Raw genomic sequence first — 19,872 nt, 5'->3', positions numbered from 1 at the left:
GCATTTTTTTTATCCTAAAATTTTATGAAAATATTGAATAAATAAAACATTTAGGGAAAGAAATAGTAGGATTACATGCTTATCAATTTTATGAGTTTTGTGAAAAGATGGATCAAATTGTAGGGCCAGCCAACCTCTCTCCACTTGGAATTTCAATGCACTCTTTTTTTTTCAGTTGAGTGGGCTTTTTTGTTTGTTTGTGTAATCTTTCCCCTCGTGTTTGCGTAGCTAACACCAGTCCCATGCCAGCTTAGGTCATGAACACAGTATTACTGGTGTAATTAAGGTGGTTTGGCTAAGAATTGGGGCAGCAAAGCAAACAGATAACAGGACAATAGTAAAGAACGATGCATATTTATGAACTTCTAGAAGCACAAATTGTTGCCTTCGTGCAGCTAAAAGGATTCAACATTTTTTACATTTTCATCAGCCATCTTTCAGAATTCTTTTTCAATTCTTACGCGGGATCCAAAAGCTTTCTCTCCCCTGGTTTGTAATGCCTGTTAAATTGCCACTGAATTATGTTTGTTTAGCACATATGAGACCTTTATATTCTTTGGGAAAGTAGCAGTTTGGATTTTTTAAAGCCTATGCCTGCAAGTGAAGCCAGTGGCTGTGAAATGGGCCAGTGGTAAAGCCCAGGCAGTTGGCAACTAGAGAGTGTTTATGGGTCAGCTAGGTGCTATCACAAAACTCATCAGTCTGACCAGTGGAAGCTTTCTTGTAAGTGGGAAACTTATTTACAAATAACGATAGGCATAACCATTTCTTCAACAACCCTTAACTGAGTGCATTCTTGAGGTCAGATTGCATTCAACTCGAGCTTTCCATGTAAAGTTACAATAACACAGCCCCAACCACCTCTGCCCCGGCAGGACAGAGAACAGACAAGAAAAAACTCGGCAGACCAAAGCTTGCCTGCCATGTGGGCCATCCTTGCCTGGAGCAGAGGGCTTTCTGGGAATAGCTCTTGAGGGTCTGAGCTCCTCAGCTCTGGGTTACATGTAATGAAGCGTCCTTCAGATCATCACCAGTTCCTTGACCAAAGTACTAAAATCTAAAGGTCTAAGGCTGGAAGCAATTTTACCATGAGATGTTAGTGTAGTTTTGAATTTGATAGATTTCATTTGAATAGGTGTTGGAACAACATGGGGAACTCTCCTAACGTTGGAGATGAGAGCTGCACTTCACCACTTTATTTCCATTGGAGTGTCCGTCAGGATTGCCTAGAGGGCAGAGAACATTCTCTCTGGCAGTGGTAAGCTGAGGAAGGACTGTGTGTCTGCTGACCAGAAGAGTGACCTAGTGTTTCAGGACAGAAGTCAGCGAACTATGGTCATTCAACTAGTGTTCTCCGTGACTTGGGAGTATTCTTTGTAAATGAGAAGCTGTTTCAGGGCCACAGGAACCAGTAATCCTTATAATGATGGCAGAATTTCATTCCTCCTGGAGCCAGAACATTTTGCAGGTGACTTTCCAAATCTTAACCAGGGTGCTTTTATGACATCACTGAGACGGAGTCTGGGTGAGGTAAAGATACTTAAGTGGAAATATTTATTTCCTTAAAATGATAACTTAGTTTTCCCTCTCCAGCTTTGAGAAGGAACATCAAGAGGAAGGGGGACAAGGTGATACCAGCATTTTGACATATTACAAATCCTAGGGACCTGTTGCAGAGCCTCCTGGGTCCGATGCCGGTTCAGGAGACCTCACATCCCTTTTTCCATTCAGACAGGTCCTTGCCCTCACAGTGTTTCTTCCAGCCTTGCCTGAGGAGGACAGGGAAGCAGGAAGAACAGAAAGAAGCATGACAGTCCAAATATTCTTAGGTCCAAAACCATAGGTAATTAACCAAAACAACCAGCAGCACCCGAGATTTAGTTTTATTCATTTCTGAGACCCAAGGACTCTGTCCCTGTGCCTTGTTAAGACTTCTCTCTCCTTGATTTTCTCCTAGTCCTTATTAGCCTCAGCAACAGGTAAACAACTTGCATAAGGATGGGTCATTTAGTTAAACACCTCCACCTCTGAAAATTCAGGTTCCCCAGGTGGGTGACCTGGTTGGCAATGTTCATAAGACACCCAGCCTCAGAAATTGACAGTGAGCACCAGAAACCATGTCTCTGCACAATCCTAGGGCTGTTTCCAGCTAATGTAGGGTATGGCTGACGTGGTTATTCTTCTCTCGCTGCTTCCTGTTCTCTCTCCCCACAAAATGTTGCTCTAGCTCTCCAAAACTATATCCAAAAGTTGAACAAGCTCAAGCTTTTTCCCTCTGGTGTATTGCCTTCACCAGCAATTCACATTCGAAAATACCTATCATTCCACTGTTTGGACCATCTTAATGTGAAAGACAATCACACATCGCCACGACTCATAACATCTCTCCTCCCCGTAGAAACCCCTTTCACGGTGTTCATGGTACACCCACACACTCATGGGGGAGGGTATAGACAAGGTCCCATTAAAATCATTGGACCATTCTGCAAAGGGGAGTTTGTCAGTGCCCGCTGCAGCTGTGATGAATGGACACACGGTCGGTTTTTTTTGCCCTGGCCGGTCCAAGTCTCCCAAGGAGACTCTTACCAATAGTTCATCCCTTCTGTCTCTTTAGCAATTTTCTTGGCACAGATAATTGCATCTGTGAGGTCGTCAGTGATCAAGGCTGTAAAAGAGAGAAGTACAGTATTAGCTGAGACTGTTATTTGAGGGGAGCCCCCAGTCACTATTTTTTGGAACGGGAGGGTAGGAAGAACTCAGAGATGCATTCTTATTTTTGTTGAGCTTCTTCACAAACCAAAGAATTTTTTTTTTTTAAATTTCTAGAGTAGAATATCTTGACTTTTTGAAGTTTTAGTCCTGAAGGGTTTTTGGAAATGTGTTTAGAGAAGACACAGTAGGTGGCGCCTGGGACTTTGAGCATCTGACTTTTGATTTCAGCTCAGGTTACCATTCCAGGGTCATGGGAATGAACCCCACATTGGGCATCGAGCTCCATGCTCAGATGCTTAAGACAATCTCTCTCTCTCTCTCTCTCTCTCTCTCTCTGTCCCTCCCTTTCCCTCATGCACATGCTCTCTCTCTAAAATAATTTTTTTTTAATTTTTTTAACGTTTATTTATTTTTGAGACAGAGAGAGACAGAGCATGACCGGGGGAGGGTCAGAGAGAGGGAGACACAGAATCTGAAACAGGCTCCAGGCTCTGAGCTGTCAGCACAGAGCCCGACGCAGGGCTCGAACTCACGGACCGCGAAATCATGACCTGAGCCTAAGTCGGCCGCCTAACCGACTAAGCCACCCAGGCGCCCCTAAAATATTTTTTTTTTTAAAAAGACACAGTAGGAGAATGTTTTCTGTGTCCTGAAGAAACACACAAGTAAGAGGCACAGTAAGTACAAGGTTTTCTCTACTTGGGTTACTTTGACACATGTGATCTCCTTATAGGTAAATATGAACCTTGTCCATTTAACTTTGTAGTTTGTGCATTAAAAGCAAGTTCTACCCAAGGTGTTTATCATAGGCAAATTTTTTATGTCAAATACATTAGTCTTTATTATTTTTCTATGGCTTTCAGACATAAGGAATCATTTGATTGCAAATGAAATCATTGGTATCTGCATTCTCTCCTGCTTGTCCAGAAGTGGGCTCAAAATCCTCAATGCAAACATGACAGAAAAAGGCAAAAAGTATAAAGTCTAGCATCACTTCTGTTGAATGGCAGGTTCTTCAGAAGCAAATGCAAAGATGGGTTTGGGATGCCAACACGTATCAGAGATCCACATCTGTGGAAGGAAGAGGGCAGAAGCAGGACTGGGCCGATGGAGATATTCAGTTGTGATGCAGGCTCACCGAAGTTGGCCAAGTTGTGCCCAAATAGCTAAGTCTTTTTTTTTAAACGTTTATTTACTTATTTTGAGAGACAGCGAGTGTACATGTGCATGCATGCACGGGGAAGGGCAGAGAGAGGAGAGAGAGGATCCCAAGAGCGCTCCTCGCTCTTAGCGTTCCTTACTGAACACAGGGGTCCATCCCGTGAACCATGAGATCACGACCTGAGCCAACTGAGCCACCCAGGTGCCCCAAATGTCTACGTCCTTAGGCCTCTGCCTCACTCAGTCCCTGGGTGTGGACTGCTTCAGAGGGGCACAGTGTGAGATTAGACAGTCCTCTGAGGTTAAGACAGACCCTAAAGGAGGTACCGGGTAGACGTCTACAAATGCGCAGATGTCGCAGAAGCCAGACGTCTTCCCTTCAAGGGGAATCTGGCCTGTCCATCTCCCTGCCCATCACAACCACTGATCCAAGACATAAAAGCCGGAGCCATTTGATGGCGTTTTTATTTATCAATTAAGCAAAGATCTTGAAAGAATGGGGTAATACTCCGTGTTGACAAGGGTGCGATGAAATAGGCACTCTTCCGTACTTCCTGGTGAGAATATAAGGGGTTCAGCTTTTCAGGAAAGCAATTGAACAGCATGTGTCAAGAGCCTTAAAGTGGTTTTTATCCTTTCAGCTAGCAATTTCTCTTTCTGGGCCTATCTTAAGGAATTCATTACGACCCGAGACAAAGATTTATTTACAGAGTAGTTTATTGCAGCTTAATGTGTAAGAGGAAATTGATTTTCAAGCGTAAGAGATCTAATTGCCTCATAATTAGGGATGTTCACATTAATAATAATACCTCCACAGAATGGAATAAGGTACCATTTAAAATCACGGGTTGACGTGGTTTCATAATAGTGGGAAATGCTCCCAATATGAAGTTCTCAGGATTGTAAAAAGATCCACCTAGAGCTACACCATTCAGTTTGGTAGACATTAGCTATATGGGCCTATTTAAATCTAAATGAATTTATACAATCAGAACTTCAGTTCGTCAGGTGCTCTCACTACATTTCAGATGCTTTATAACGTCTTTATTGTGACTAGTCGTTCTCATATTGGATAGCCCAGAAAACATTTCCGTCGTCACAGAAGGTACGATTGGACAGAACCGGTTTAGAGAGAAAATAAAAAGATAGTCATAGCCACCAGTATTTGAAGGTTTAGCTCCAAATTGTGGCATCACCAATGCTTTAAATCTTCCCTGCATGTTTCTAATTTTTTTACGGTAGAAATGCATTCTTTTTATTTTCAGAAAAATATAACAAAAAAGAATCATATTGCGGTCAAATGGATCGCTAAAACACAAAATTATTTTGTAAACTCAGTTGAAAATGGTGTTTTTCTTGAGTATGCCAACTTAGTTGCTAATTAAGTTGCTTTCTCAGATAAGCTAAACCAGAAGATACGGGTAGTAATAGATTGCTTTTAAGCAAATTCATCCAAATGTGGTGGTTTTTAAATTTAAAACAAAATTCTGCTAAACAAGAGAAAATTAATGAAAAATATGAGCTATAAGTGATGACCAATTGGGACAATATATTCAAATTCATCCTTTGATACACAGTGAAAAATAAAGCTTTGTTAGCTTATATGCACCTTGTTTCTAGAGAGATGAATAGTTAGAATAGCAATTACTGTTACTAACAGCTGCCTTTATAGAAAAAATACTCTGGTCAGGCTCATGTTAAGTCCCTTCATGTATTATCTCTGTTAGGACTTGGAACAACCATGTGGATGAGTACCATTATTAGTCCATTAAACTGAGGTCTACACCCAGTAAGTGAGTCTGCATTCAAACCTAGGGCTTAAATTCTGTTGTCTCCACTGCTTCCTTCCAACATGGCCACTTAAGCAAAGATTTCTGCTTATAAGACTATATGCTAATGAAGTTGATAATAAAAATATAAATACTTTATTAATTTTTCAAGTAATTATTTATTAGGAGATTATCCAAACTTAAATTCTTGGTATCTGATACACATTCCAATTACATAGAAACACTTTATTTTGTGTGCGTAATTATTTTTTTAATGTTTATTTATTGAAAGAGAGAAAAAGAGAGCATGTGTGTATGTGTGTATGCATGCATGAGTTGGGGAAGAGCAGAGAGAGAGAGAGAGAGAGAGAGGGAGAATCCCAGGCAGGGTCCATGCTATCAGCACAGAGACCAACTCAGAACTCTATCCCATGAACCTAGAGATCATGACCTGAGCCAAAATCAAGAGTCGGATGCTTAAATGACTGAGCCACCCAGATGCCCCTGTGTGTATAAATTCTTGATATGTGCTTAGATATTGTGGGGTTTGTATTAGGAAGTGGTTGGAGACTGTTTCCTAAGAGAAGTGGGTTCAGTGGGGCCTCAAGGGGTGGGAAGGACATAAATTATACATAGTGGGCAAGAGGTAGGGAGTATTCTATTATGCCAGGACTGGAACACGCGGGAAGACAGGACTGGAACACAAAGTGGAAGGCTTGTGTTTGGGGTAAGGCAGTTTGCTTGGCTGGAGATGCTGTGTAGTCATTGACAGCCATTGGTAGCTCCGGTCACTGGCTGGAGATTAGCTGCTGCAGAACCATGTGGTGGAGACCTTGTAAAGTTTGTCAGTCTCCCATTTTGCGATAGCTTTATGTCGCCTAAGTGAGATGTTTTCAAAGTGCTAGTTGGACGTGACTTTGAATTTGCTCAGGAAAATTTGTTGAGGAAGACGGGGGCTGGGAAACACGAACTTGATGTGCTGAGATGCGAAGACACAAGGAAACCACCACAGAGGGGCAGCAGAGGGGCAGAAATGAGTCAAGAGCGCAAGTGTTTACAAGGATCCATGCCAAGAATTGCTTCTGCTCAATTTACTTTAAATAGACAAGTCTGTCCAGTCAAAGGGTTCTGTTGAACAGCAAAGCATTATTCAGCTGAATAGTTTATTCTCCCACATCCAACAACAGAAAATGGCAACAATCTACAAAAAAGAATAACTTATTTTCAGGTAAGTTGGTTCTGCTATAAAGTCTGTCTGTCTCTCGCCAGCATCCTTCTGCCTTCCAACTAAAATATCGCTACCATGCCTACAATTTAAATCTCCTTCCCCTCTCTGAAGTGACAAAGGCCAACTCAGATATCAGGCTGATGAGAAATAGAGATTAATATAGGTAGATGAGGGGCGCCTGGGTGGTGCAGTCGGTTAAGCGTCCGACTTCAGCCAGGTCACGATCTCGCGGTCCGTGAGTTCGAGCCCCGCGTCAGGCTCTGGGCTGATGGCTCGGCGCCTGGAGCCTGTTTCCGATTCTGTGTCTCCCTCTCTCTCTGCCCCTCCCCCATTCATGCTCTGTCTCTCTCTGTCCCAAAAATAAATAAACATTGAAAAAAAATTTTTTAAATATAGGTAGATGAGACTAGATACAAGAGACAAAAATCACCCTTTCTCCCCCTTAAACATCTCTCGTTTTAAAGAGGTCTGTGCTATTAGACGAAAATAAAGATTGATATTTTATTATCATGTGTGTGCATACACATATATATGTTTATATTTATACATACGTATATATACAAATATTCTGTCTAAATAGTTTGGGGAAGGTAGGCAGGAATTCTGGAAACACAATTTGGTATGGGTGTGAGGAGATGGTATAGCTTTGGAAGATGGGCAGGAGGTACATATGAACCATACATTTATGAAATGTAATGTTTCTTGTAAAGATACCCCAATGCTAACTTGTTTCCCAGTTCCCATGACAAATGTCCCTACTTCTGTAATACATGGGACAGAATAATATCGTCCATAATTAAAGCTTCTCTGGCCTGAGGATGAGGGAAGCCAGTTACTAAGGGCTGATTAGGATATAAAACCAACATCCTGTTTTCTATTTTAAAGCTGTCTCTGAAAATCCCATGCTCTTTATGATGAGAAAGCAGATATGAGAGTTCCTTCACCTCTCACCATGAACAGTCCAACATTTTCATTTCCTAGAATTCAAGATTGCCTTGCAGATATATGTTTGCCCCAGACTTCCTTATTTCAAACTAAATTGAACAATATTAAATTAGTCAACTGCAAGTAAAGTGAAGCCAGGTCGTGACGGAGTCACAGATTTTCTCTCCCACTGTAAACAGCTAGAAAACTAGACAAATACATGAAAACATTATTTTCAGACATTAGACGGCAAGCAATGCAGGATTGTGACCCTTGAAAGATAGAAACCAAATGAGGAGAGTCTTATGATTGCCGTGAGTTTCTGCCCAGAGGCACTGTTCAAGCAAGAAAGGTAAAACCCAGGCAGGAGATGGCAGTTTAAGTGGAGGAGACAGAGATAAGAGGCCAAGGCAAGTGGAATTTGTGGAGAAGAGAATCTGAGAGGCAGGGGCCACCCAGAAGGAGAACACGAGAAATCTGCATAGGGATTCCACTGAGTTTTTGACCGAAAGCTTAACTGGGTTCGCAAGGGGTAAAACTCCATGAAGCTAGTTAGAAAATGATTACCAGGGACCTGTACAATTACAGAGCTCACACAGGGCTGGGAGACATTTGTTTTCTGAGTAGTCAGAGGGAAGAGAGCTTGGTGAACCCCTGGACATTCAAAAGACACTAGAAAAGCTATGCCTTCGTAGTTGGGTTAAATTAGCCTTACCATAAATACTACTAGCGAACTTCCCTACCACAATTTAAAAGCAAGTATTAACAGGGTCAAGCCGATCAGAATTAATGACTTGCCAAGATGAAATCCAATAGTCCTTAAAGGACCTTGACAACATAATTGAGACACTTAAAAATGTAATACATACTATGTTTAGTATCCAACAAAATGTTATTATATGTGCAAAGAGGTATAAGAATGTGACCCATAACCATGGGAAAGAGCAGTTAAGACCCAGAAATGGCACAGTTTATTGAATTACCAGGCAAGAAATGTAAAATAATTTATAAATATGCTTATTGATATCAAGGACTTAAACAAAAACATGAATAAAATGAGGGAAATGAAATACATAAACCGATCACCCAGCACTGAAAATACACAATATCAGAAATGAAAAATTCAATGAATGAATTTAATAGATTAGGCACTTCAGAAAAAAGACCAGAGAATGTGAAGATAGAGCAATGGAAACTATTGAAAATAAAACACAGGAAGGGGAAAAGACAGAAAAAAAGGAAGAGCGTCGGTGACCTATGGGACAATATCAAGTGATCTAACGCATGTGTCATTAGAATTTTCAAAGGAGAAAAGATGAAAATTATAAACCCAGGGATCCAAAATGTTAATGAATATCAAGTAAGAGAAACATAAGAAAACAGACTTCGTGATCACATTGCTGAAAATTGGACATTATAAAGAAACCTTAAATGCAGGTAGAGAAAAAAAAGAGACATTACACCCTGGGGATGCAAATCAGAAGATCACCAGTTTCTCAAAAAAAACAACATGAGCCAGAAGACGAAAGGGTATCTTTAACACATTTAGAGAAAAACAGCCTCCAGCTTAGAATTTTATATGGAGAGCAAATAGCCCTCAAAGAAAAAAAAAATGAAATATAGACATTTTCAGGCAGATAAAAGCTGAGAAAATGCTTTTTAGTAGACCTCCACTCCAAAAAAAAAAATACTGAAGGATATTCTTTAGGCTGGAAGAAAATGATATCGCTTAACTGCCTACCCAAGTGAATTCCACTAAAGGAGTGAGGAGAGTTGGAGATGGTAAATGTGTGGCAAATATAAAGAGACCCTTTTCCTCAGTTAAAAAAGTTACTTAAAAGATCATTGCTTCAGGCGAAAATGCATGAGGTGTATATAACACGTTGAAGTAAGGTGCAGGGCAACACAGCATAAAGGATGGGATGGGGAAATAAGTATATAGTTATAAGACTCGTGTATTATACATGAGTATAATGTTATTTGAAGGTAGAATGTGAGAAGATGATGCATGTTGTAAACCTTAGAGTAACCACTGTAAATAAAACAGAAGTGCAGCTAACAAGCCAATGGAGGAAAGAAAGTACTGAAAAAAATCCAATAATCCAAAAGAAGGCAGAAAAAAATGAACCCGAACTAGATGGCACTAAGAGAAAACAAACAAAAAAACCCAAGACAGTGGATTTTAAAGTAACCGTGTAAGTAATGACATTGGATATAAATGATCTAACGTCCAGCAAACTGGCCCACAGGCCTATGCTCTGTTTTTGTAAATAAAGTTTTATGGGAACACAGCCACGCTTACTCATTTGCATCTTCTCTATGGCTGCTTTTGCGTTACACGGAGAGTTGAAAGTTCCAACCGAGACTGTACACAACACTAAAAAATTTACTATCTGGCCCTTTAAAAAAACAATTTGCTGGCACTATCGACAATAGCCCAAGCGTGGAAAGAGCCCAGATGTCCATCGACTGACGAATGGATAAAGAAGATGTGGAAAAGAAGGGAATACTACTCGGTGATCAAAAAGAATGAAATCCTGCCATTTGCGACAGTGTGGATGGAACTAGGGTGTGCTATGCCAAGCGAAATCAGTCAGTCAGAGAAAGACAAATATCATATGATTTCACTCACGGGTGGAATTCAAGAAACAAAACAGATGAACATAGGGGAAAGGAAGTAAAAATAAGATATAAACAAAGAGGGAGACAAACCATAAGAGACTCTTAAATACAGAGAACAAACTGAGGGTTGCTGGTGGGGTGTTGGGTGAGGGGATGGGCTAAATGGGCAATGGGTGTTAAGGAGGGCACTTGTTGGGATGAGCGCTGGGTGTCATATGTAAGTGATGAATCACTAAATTCTGTTCCTGAAATCATTATTATACTACATGTTAACTTGGATTTAAATGTTTAGAATGTTAAATGTTTAAAATGTTAAAAAAATAAACCACAATGAAATTGAAAGAAGAAAGAAAGAAAGAAAGAAAGAAAGAAAGAAAGAAAGAAAGAAAGAAAGAAAGAATAGAGTTTGCCCACCTCTGGTCTAAAAATTCTTTTTTTGTTGTTGTTAAAATTTTTTTAATATTTTATTCATTTTTCACAGAAAGAGAGAAGGAGGGGGGGAAGGGCAGAGAGAGAGGGAGACACAGAATCTGAGGCAGGCTCCAGGCTCTGAGCTGACAGCCCAGAACCCGATGTGGGGCTTGAACTCACAAACTGTGAGATCAAGACCTGAGCCGAAGTCGGACACTTAACCGAATGAAACACCCAGGCGCCCCCCTGGTCTAAAAATTCTTAACAAAAAGCAGAAACTGTTGGACCGGATATAAAAGCAACACCTAACTATGTGCGGTCTGTAAGAAATTCACAGTAAATATAAAGATGTAGATAAGTGAAAAGTAAAAAAATGGTGGGGAGCCTCGGTGGCTCAGTTGGTTGAATGTCTGACTTTCAGCTCAGGTCATGATCTCTCTGTTTGTGAGTTCAAGCCCCGCATCGGGCTCTGTGCTGACAGCTCAGAGCCTGGAGCCTGCTTCGGATTCTGTGTCTCCCTCTCTCTCTGCCCTCTCCTGCTTGTGCTCTGTCTCTCTCTCTTTCTCAAAATTAAATAAACATTAAAAAAATTTTTTTAAGTAACAGAATGGAAAGAAATATATTGTGCAAAGAAACCTGAATCACTATAGTACTATCAGGTAAAGTAGATTTGGGGATAAGAAATATTATCAGGGTTAAGGAGGAGCATTGGCACTAATGATAAAAGGGTCAACTAATTAGGAAGATTTAACAGTCCTCAATATGTATGTATCTAATAACAGAGCTTCAAAAATGGGCAAATCTGAAAGAAGAAATATGTAAATTGTAATTTTATAGTTGGAGATTTCAATACATCTTTATCATTGCTTGATAGCATAAGTAAGAAGATAAGTATATAATACACTTATAGATAATTATAAAATATACATCTAGTATAGATGCTTATTATGTATATATACATATATACACACACACACATATATATAGTATAGAATATCCTCCTAGCAACTGTAGAATACACATAAGTTTTTCAAATGCACATTTGCCCTAATTATATGCTGTATGGTGACCATAGATCTATGTCACAAATAAGGTTCAAATCATTTTGAAGGTTTGAAACCATATAGACTACTGCAGTAGAATCATTTTAGAAATCAAGTGTAAAAATTCATCCTGGGATCATCCCTTATAATCATCTTGGGCCTTCCCTTTGGCTCTCTCCTTTATTGAAATGTCTTGTTTTGTGGATCTGTGTCTTCCTATTTCTTGGTTTACCTTGTCCTTTTGGTGGAACACCTTTTTCTGTGCACTAAGAGACTGATCTACATGGATGACATCAGTAGACACCCCCCCTCCGCCCGCCCCCTCCTCTGACTTCAGAGTTGAACGGTGAACACCAGCAGGAGACTGCAAGGGAAAAGGACAGTGAAGTTGGGATGTATACGTTTCCTCAGGTTTTTTTTCTGTCCAGTCACCGAGAACAAACTGTGTCCATCGATGGAAGGTCACAGCTCCTACAAGGTAGCCTTCGCCATACGGACCCTGTACCTGGGTGTGGGTCACCGCTCTCTCTCCATTTCCCCTTGGGCCAGGAGTTAGTAATGGTTTGCTGTTTCAAATCCCTTACTTCAATACTCCTGGGGTTTCCCTGCAATCTGACTGCACTTTTGTAAGTAGCTCCCTTTTAAAAATTCCTGAATTACTTAGTTTGAATTGGTTATGTTTTACCAAGTCGGGATTCTTTCTGTAGGAAAGACAACTTGTTTGTCTCAAAATCTATTCATTCTATACTCATAATGTATTGAGGATTCGGCTAGGGTGGAAATTTAGATTGGAAATAGCTTTTCTTTAAGATTTTAAAGACAGGACTCTATTTTCGTCTAGCTTCCCAGTGTTGATATTGAGAAGTCTGATGCCAGTCTGATGCTTGATCTTCTGTAGGGAACATGTTTCTCTCTCTCTTTGAAGACGATAGTGTATTCTAATACTCTCCGGTTTTCTGAAATTTCATGAGGCTGTGCCTTAATATGAATCTATGTTAATTGACTGTACTCGTCCCGTGATGAACCTTATAAATTGGAGATGCGTGCCTTTCTGTCCTGGAAATATTTTTTTTTTTAATTTTTTTTCAATGTTTATTATTTTATTTTTGGGACAGAGAGAGACAGAGCATGAATGGGGGAAGGGCAGAGAGAGAGGGAGACACAGAATCGGAAACAGGCTCCAGGCTCTGAGCCATCAGCCCAGAGCCTGACGCGGGGCTCGAACTCACGGACCGCGAGATCGTGACCTGGCTGAAGTCGGACGCTTAACCTACTGCGCCACCCAGGCGCCCCATGTCCTGGAAATATTTTTGAAAGATGTCACTCTATCTACTGTTTCCCTTCTTATCCTGCTGAAACTTGTATTACTCAGATCCATTTATTTTTCTTATCCTTACTTCCCCTATTTTCCATCTGTCTCTTTCTTCTTCATTCTGCTTTTAGAGAGAGTTCCTTAAATCTTATCTTCCAACTTATCTATGGAGGTTTTCGTGTCTGCGATCATATTTTAAATTTCCAGGGGCTCTTGTTCTCTAAATGTTTCTTCTGTTTTTATAAAAGAAAGCATCCTTTTCTTGTTTCATTGATATGACTGACATGTTTATGTATATGAAAATATTAATGATAGTTTCCTTTTTCATTTGAAATTTTCACGTCTCTGTATCATCTCTGCTTTCAACAAGTTACTTTTATCTGATTTTGGTTTTTTTTCCGTTTTGTTTTTGTTTTGTTTTACTTTGTCTCATTCTTTCACGTCAATGACGCTTCAATGATGTCTGGTGATCTTCGGTTATCTGCACTTATTTAAGAAAGAGAGACTAAAAAGCTGATTAGGAATTCTGTACACAGACACTGAGATTTTCAACTATGTATCTCACTATAGGGAATTCTGGCTAGTTTTGTTCATGGAGAGGTCCCACTCAGAATCTTCAGTTATTTCCTTTTCATCTGTCTGAATCCCCCAGAACAGAATCTTCTCTTCTGGCTTCCATCATTCTGAGATCTAACTGGAGGAAAGTGACTGGGACTATGGAAAGTTCAATTCAATCTCCCATGTCTTCAGTATGGAGCTCTCCCATTCACAGGGTGTTGAGCTCCCTCAGCTGAGGGACTTTTTACTTGCTCTCTCCAGAAGGGAAAGCTCCAGTATTCTGCCAGGATTGGGGAGGAGCAGTCAGTAGCTAAATAGAGTCAGGAAGGGAATCTGATGGTCTAGCTGCTCCTTAATTGGACTTCCAATCGATCCTCCTATTTTCTACCTACCTTCACTCGAGTTTCCGGAATTAGCTGATCCTGCTGATTTCTGAGCCCTTTTAGGATTCTGTGGTTGCTTCTTGGCTTTTCCCACTGTCAGTTTAGGACTCAAATTTCTCTAATTACTAAATTAGCCAGACTTTGTCCTCCTGCTTTTCAACTTCTAAAAATGTGCATGTCCGTGGGTTCTACTCCCGAAACCAATGCTGCATGGTATGCTAACTAACTTGAATTTAAAGAAATAAATTTTTAAAAACGTACATGTCTAGTTGCTGGGTTTAACTGGAAGACTCACTCCATTGGCAAGTTCTTGGGGATGCTAATGAAATGGACTGTGGATGGGGAGGGGTTTAAAATTCACACCTGTAGGAAGGTGAAGATACTGAATGTTTTAGTCCAGAAGGTAAGGAATTAAAGACAAGAAATATCGACTAGTCATTTTCAAGCATTTAAATCAGTTTCTATGTATAAGGCTGAACAAATTCATTTTGAATAAATCCAGAAGAAAAACTAGAATTAATGGAAGAAAGCTTTAAGGAGGTAGATTTTGGCTAATCAAAAGAATGTTCTAAATTAAGAGTTGATCGACAATTGTGTGCTCTGCCTCAGGAGTTAGTGAGCATTCTGTTTTAATGTAGGTGTAGGGACAATTTACCAGAAAATTAACACATTGTTCAATCTTTCATACATTCAGACATATGTACTGATTACATAGTAGTGTCAAAAGGAAATTAAGTTTATTTTTTGCTTCTAAGGAGTTCGCCACAGAATATCTTATAACTCCGTGTCTTCACCCTTGCTTCTCATTCCTTCCATTCATTTATTTAACGAATATCTCTTGAACCCTGAAACTATGGCCAGGTACCACTCTGGGCAATGAGGATACCTCAGTGAACAAAACAGATGAACCCCTGCCCTCGCGTTGTAGAGTGGAGATGATTGGTTGAGTATCTCTTGCATGTTAGTCTCCATGACTCCCAGCCATGACCATCATTCAGATCTTTCTCTCCCCTCCACACTTGCAGTGGCGCTTAAACGGTCTCTTCTTCAACCTATCTCACACCCTGTTTGCAGATTAATCCTTCTGGAGCAGTGCTCAGGCAACTGGCCTCTGTTGATTTCCGATTGCAGGCAGAGATCAGTACACATGTCTCAGCCTCGCCTCCAAGGCCCTTCACAGCCAGGTGGTAATCAACCTTTCCAACCCCATGTCCTGTTATTTGTCTTTATGTTCCCTTTGTTCTAGATAATACAAATGTCTCACTGCTCTCTGTGCGTGCACCGAACCTCCCCACATGCACTTTTTAGCTTTCATTGTTCCCTTAACCTGAAATGATTCATCTCTGAATGTCCAAATCTTACTTATCTTACTTATCTTCCAAGTCTTAGATCAAATATCATTGTGTCTACAAAACTTTCCATGACTTTATCCATAACGTCTTTGTCCTCTGCAGTCCACCATACTCAGCCAACACCTGGTTATAGTCATTTAACGTCATAAAGTATATGATATGTCCTAAAGTCTGATGCTTTCTGCCAGCCTCAACTCGGTGCACATGTATATGTTTTAAATGATTGAAGTAGCACCCTCGGAGTGAATTCTAGCTTAATTTCCACTGTTTAAGAAATTTAAAGTGTATTTAGTGGTCTCATTCTGTACAAATAAGCATAAATGCATACTTCGAGCAAATTGCTTATGGAAAGCAGTTGGCAAACAACTCTCTCCTTCCTGTTGAAGATATTTCATGTCCATATGCGTGGAAGGATAATAAGGTCACCTGTCCACCCCTCTGTTGTTATGGTGGCTTCATGAAAACCATCCTAGAGGGAATAAGTCCTCGTTGGGCAAGCAGGCCACAGAACTCTGAGTGTCACCCAGGGGGGCCGTTCCATAATTTGTTGGCATGGTATAGATCTACTTGCACATCTGAACTCGAAATCTCTGCTAAAACAGAAAATGGGTGGATGTTCCAAGATCAGCTTTCCTGCCTTTATCCCCCAGGACGTTATTTTTGGAAAAGCAAAACCGTACCTGAGCAGGCGACATGACAGTGGTTCTTCTCCTGTAGCTTAGCATGTCTGCACCACGTGAAGCTGTTTATCTGGAAAATGCCATAATCAGTGCTTCCATCCTCCAGCTGGGTCTGCGCCGTCGTATTGTAGTGGCTCTCATAGTATGCCATGCAGATCCCTAGAGGAGGAAAAAGCCAGAAACGCCAGTAAATGTATGTTTTCCCCCTCCAACCCTGCTCTTAAAGGAGAGTTCTTTATACATGTTATAATAATGCTGTGGTCCCAACCTAGCTTGAGGAAGGACAGGGCAGGTAGTATACCCACGGAGCACACCCTAAGCCACATACCTTGTCAATGGCTACACCTGGACTAGATGGGAACTCAGGTCCTCCCCCTACTGCACCAGCAAGGGTGGTGTTGTATTCTCTTTCCCTGACTGATGGACTCCAAGGGTGAGGACAGGAGGGGGCAGGGAGGAGGACAGGAGCCAGAGAGCAGCGGTTGAGAAGAACATGTGGACAGCCAAAAGGTGTCCCTGGTGGGGCAGACCGTGGAAGAGCTGGGCACAAGCCAAGGCTGGAGGTGTGGGGAGACTTTGATATCTCGGGCATTGGGGGGGGGGGGGAGATCAAAAGTAGAAAAAGAACAGGAAGGAAGAAATCTCACAGTTTCCAAGGCTAAAGCCCTGGTAATTGTCCAGGCCAGCCCTTGAAAATATTTTTGCCAGTTTACAGCGAGTGTAGACTTTGGACTCAGTGACGGTGACCAGGCAGCCAATCAGGGCCAAGATGCTGGCAGCCTTCATCCCCAGGTCTGTTGTAGGCAGAACCTGTCAAAGAGAGGAGACCACGTCAAAAAAATCTTGCTCTGTCCTGAGTCCTGAGATAAGTCTGTTGCCATTGAGATCTTCAAATCTGCCACAGTTGTGGATGGTTCTGCCTAGAATTTTCCTGGTACTTTTATTTTTATTTTACTTTATTTTATTTTAATTATTAAATTAAAAAAAATTTTGAGTATAATTGACATACAGTGTTACGTTAGTTTCGGCTGTACAACATGGTAATTTGACAAGTTTATACATTACATTATGCTCATCACAAGTGTCACCATACAACGTTCTGGCAATATCATTGACTATATTCCCTATGCTGTGTCTTTTATTCCTGTGACTTATTCATCCCTAAATGGAAGCCTGTGTCTCCCATCCCCTTCACCCATTTTGCCCAGCACCCCCCCACATCCCCCAATTTCTGTTTCTTTCGATCTTTCAGAGCAGCATGGGGAAAAAACAAAGTACAGGAGTAAACAGTACAAGGAAGGAATGAGTACAGGCTCTTTCCTTAATACTTTTCTTCATGGTCACTTTCAAGTAAATGCTATGTTTCTGGGATCAGACCAGCAAAGAAATGAGCCCTTCTTTGTTGAGGCTCAGTTAGAAACCACAGAGGGCATTCCATTTCCAGGAGTCCCATTTTAACTCTATCAATAGACCAAAATAGAATACAAAGAGTTAAGCATTCCTTATATATGTGGAAACATACACCCCAGTTTCAACCAGAGGTGGCAGATACATGGGTCTGCAAGGGCAACTTTTAAGATTTATTAATCGGGGCTTTATTGAAATAAGACTTATGGGTGCTTGGGGGGGTCGATTAGTTAAGCACCCAACTCTTGATTTCAACTCAGGTCATGATCTCATAGTCATGAAAATGAGCCCTACATTGGGGGGAACCTGCTTGAGATTCTCAACATGGAGCCTATTTGAGATTCTCCCCTCCTCTCCCTCTACCCCTCCCCCACTTGCATGCATGCTCTGTCTCTCAAAAAATAAAAATAAAATAAATGAAATGAAATAAGATTTAGCATCTTATCTTTCTTCCGTTCTCTTAATACATTTCCAAATGTGGGAGCCTTGTTTCAAAAATATCAGTGTTATATTGCAAAGCCAATGTTTTTCTGAGCCCCTCCATCACTGCTGCATAGGTTCCCTTAAAAGTCTTGGTATTGACTGTTGAGCAAGAGGGGACAGATGACCATGGATCACAAGAGGAGGGAAGTGTTGGTGGTGGGAGTAGAGAAGCCATAAAGAGACCCCCACTGAATTATTTAAAGTGGGAGTAGGATCAAGAGTTCCATGCCTTGTTGTCTACTGGTTTTCTAGAAGTGCTTCCTCTCTCAAAGCAATGTCTTCCCCAAATACAGCAGTCTTGCTGGGATGGGGGTGGAGTGAAATTTATGATACTGAACTTGATATTCATACATATTTTCATCCAGCATAATTTTCTGCCATTGCCTAGAGATTTCTAAAGCTATTAGTTTCCTCTCCTAGAGTTACATTCTCCAATTGAAAGGTGATGCTAAAAACAGGGCTGAGTGTTCAGAAAGACCAGAGGAAGAGTCACTATGGGGGCTTTAAAGTAACTAAGCAATAAGGTCATCTGGTGTATACAGAATACATACTGGTGAATAGCAAGGCTCAGCAACCCAGGCCTGCTTTTGTAAATAAAGTTTTATCGGAACATAGCTATGCCCATTCGGTAATAGAATGTGTATGGCTGCTTTTCGCAGGGTTGAGTGGTTGTGTTAGAGACCGTAGAGGTCACAAAGTCTAAGATACTCATCTGATCCCTTCCAGAAATGGTCCCTTATGTACAACAGTGAGCTCTGCGCTAGGCGCTGAGAGGGAGATACCTGAGGTTTATGATGCAGAGCTTACATATTAAGTTGGTTTCTATCGCCTGCGTGAAAGGGTCCCCTTAGAATCTTACTGGTCACCAACAAAACAAAATGAAACAAGACCTCACAGAAGTGGTAGCCCCAAGCACACTGTTCTCTGCCCTTCAAGCCAGAGGTGGCTTTTACTGGTTCTTTGGGATAGGTGGTTTCACTGGAATAATTTAGGTCTCATCAAAAAGGCAGATTCCTGGCGCCCGCCCCAGCGATCGTGCTCAGGTGATTCTGTGAAAGGAACATTATTCTACTTACTCAGTCGGTGACTGGCAGCTTACATGAGCTTCCTGCACCCTGTGAAGCCATTTCTGATTCTTACAAGGCAAAAGTGATCTGTCTTCAACCAAGAATCTTTCTTTAGAGCCTTAGCAAGAGAAGAGTTCCTAACTCTTGTTCCCAATTGCCTAGAGATTCTAGAATCCTACTTCTTGGGACTTGGGTGATCACTGCGTTCTGGGCCTTCCTTACTCTTCTTTTCTCTTCTTCCTCCACAACAGCCCTCCTCACTGCTCAACTCAGCCAGGGCTTCCCTTTCAAGCACAAGGTCCTCTCTCAGGCAACAGTCTCCAAATGTTATCACAAATCCCATCAATAAAGAAATTTGAGCCCGTACCCCCAGTAGGTATATATCAAATTGTAAACCACACTCATGTTCTTCTGTACTAATGTTCCATAAATTAGAAACATAGACAGAACCAAAATTTGAAAAAGGATGAGATAGAGGTGAAATTAGTCCTTAAAAGTTGTATTAAAAGCCCAAAATATCTGGCTATAATTTGTTATTGTTAATAAAATATTTTTAGCGAGATCAGCAACACCCGACTGAAAAATGGACAAGTGATCTGAACAGACATTTCATCAGAGAAAACATGAAGATGGCAAATAAGCATATAAAAGATGGTTAACATCTTTTGCCATTAGAGAAATGTAAACTAAAACCAAAATGAAATACCGCTTCTCGTCTCTTAGAATAACTAAAATCAATCAAACAGACAATCCGCAAAGA

General features: G+C 40.9%; 1 protein-coding gene across 1 annotated transcript; it reads right to left on the bottom strand.

Annotated features, from left to right (window-relative positions):
• Window positions 1–1,526: 1,526 nt before the first annotated feature.
• On the bottom strand, window positions 1,527–19,243 carry LYZL1 (lysozyme like 1). Its single transcript, XM_043562410.1, has 5 exons — window positions 19,122–19,243; window positions 16,803–16,965; window positions 16,156–16,314; window positions 2,587–2,665; window positions 1,527–1,769 (listed from the first exon to the last, which is right to left on the bottom strand). Exons 2-5 carry the CDS (start codon window positions 16,939–16,941, stop codon window positions 1,700–1,702), a joined length of 447 nt encoding a protein of 148 aa, XP_043418345.1. The 5' UTR covers window positions 16,942–16,965; window positions 19,122–19,243; the 3' UTR covers window positions 1,527–1,699.
• Between the last annotated feature and the right edge of the window lie 629 nt (window positions 19,244–19,872).

This window comes from Prionailurus bengalensis, chromosome B4 (genome assembly GCF_016509475.1).
Source record: "Prionailurus bengalensis isolate Pbe53 chromosome B4, Fcat_Pben_1.1_paternal_pri, whole genome shotgun sequence".
NCBI lineage: Eukaryota > Metazoa > Chordata > Mammalia > Carnivora > Felidae > Prionailurus > Prionailurus bengalensis.
Note: the sequence above shows the minus strand (reverse complement) of the source record. Positions and strands in the feature narration are given on the sequence as shown.

Bases quoted from the DNA above. Each gene is read 5' to 3' on its own strand.
- LYZL1 (XM_043562410.1), bottom strand. From the start codon at position 16,941: ATGAAGGCTGCCAGCATCTTGGCCCTGATTGGCTGCCTGGTCACCGTC. The intron at 2,666-16,155 runs GTACGGTTTTGC...TCTCTTTTACAG, and splicing joins CTGTCATGTCGCCTGCTCAG to CCTTGATCACTGACGACCTC. The intron at 1,770-2,586 runs GTAAGAGTCTCC...TGTCCTCCTCAG, and splicing joins ACAGAAGGGATGAACTATTG to GCAAGGCTGGAAGAAACACT.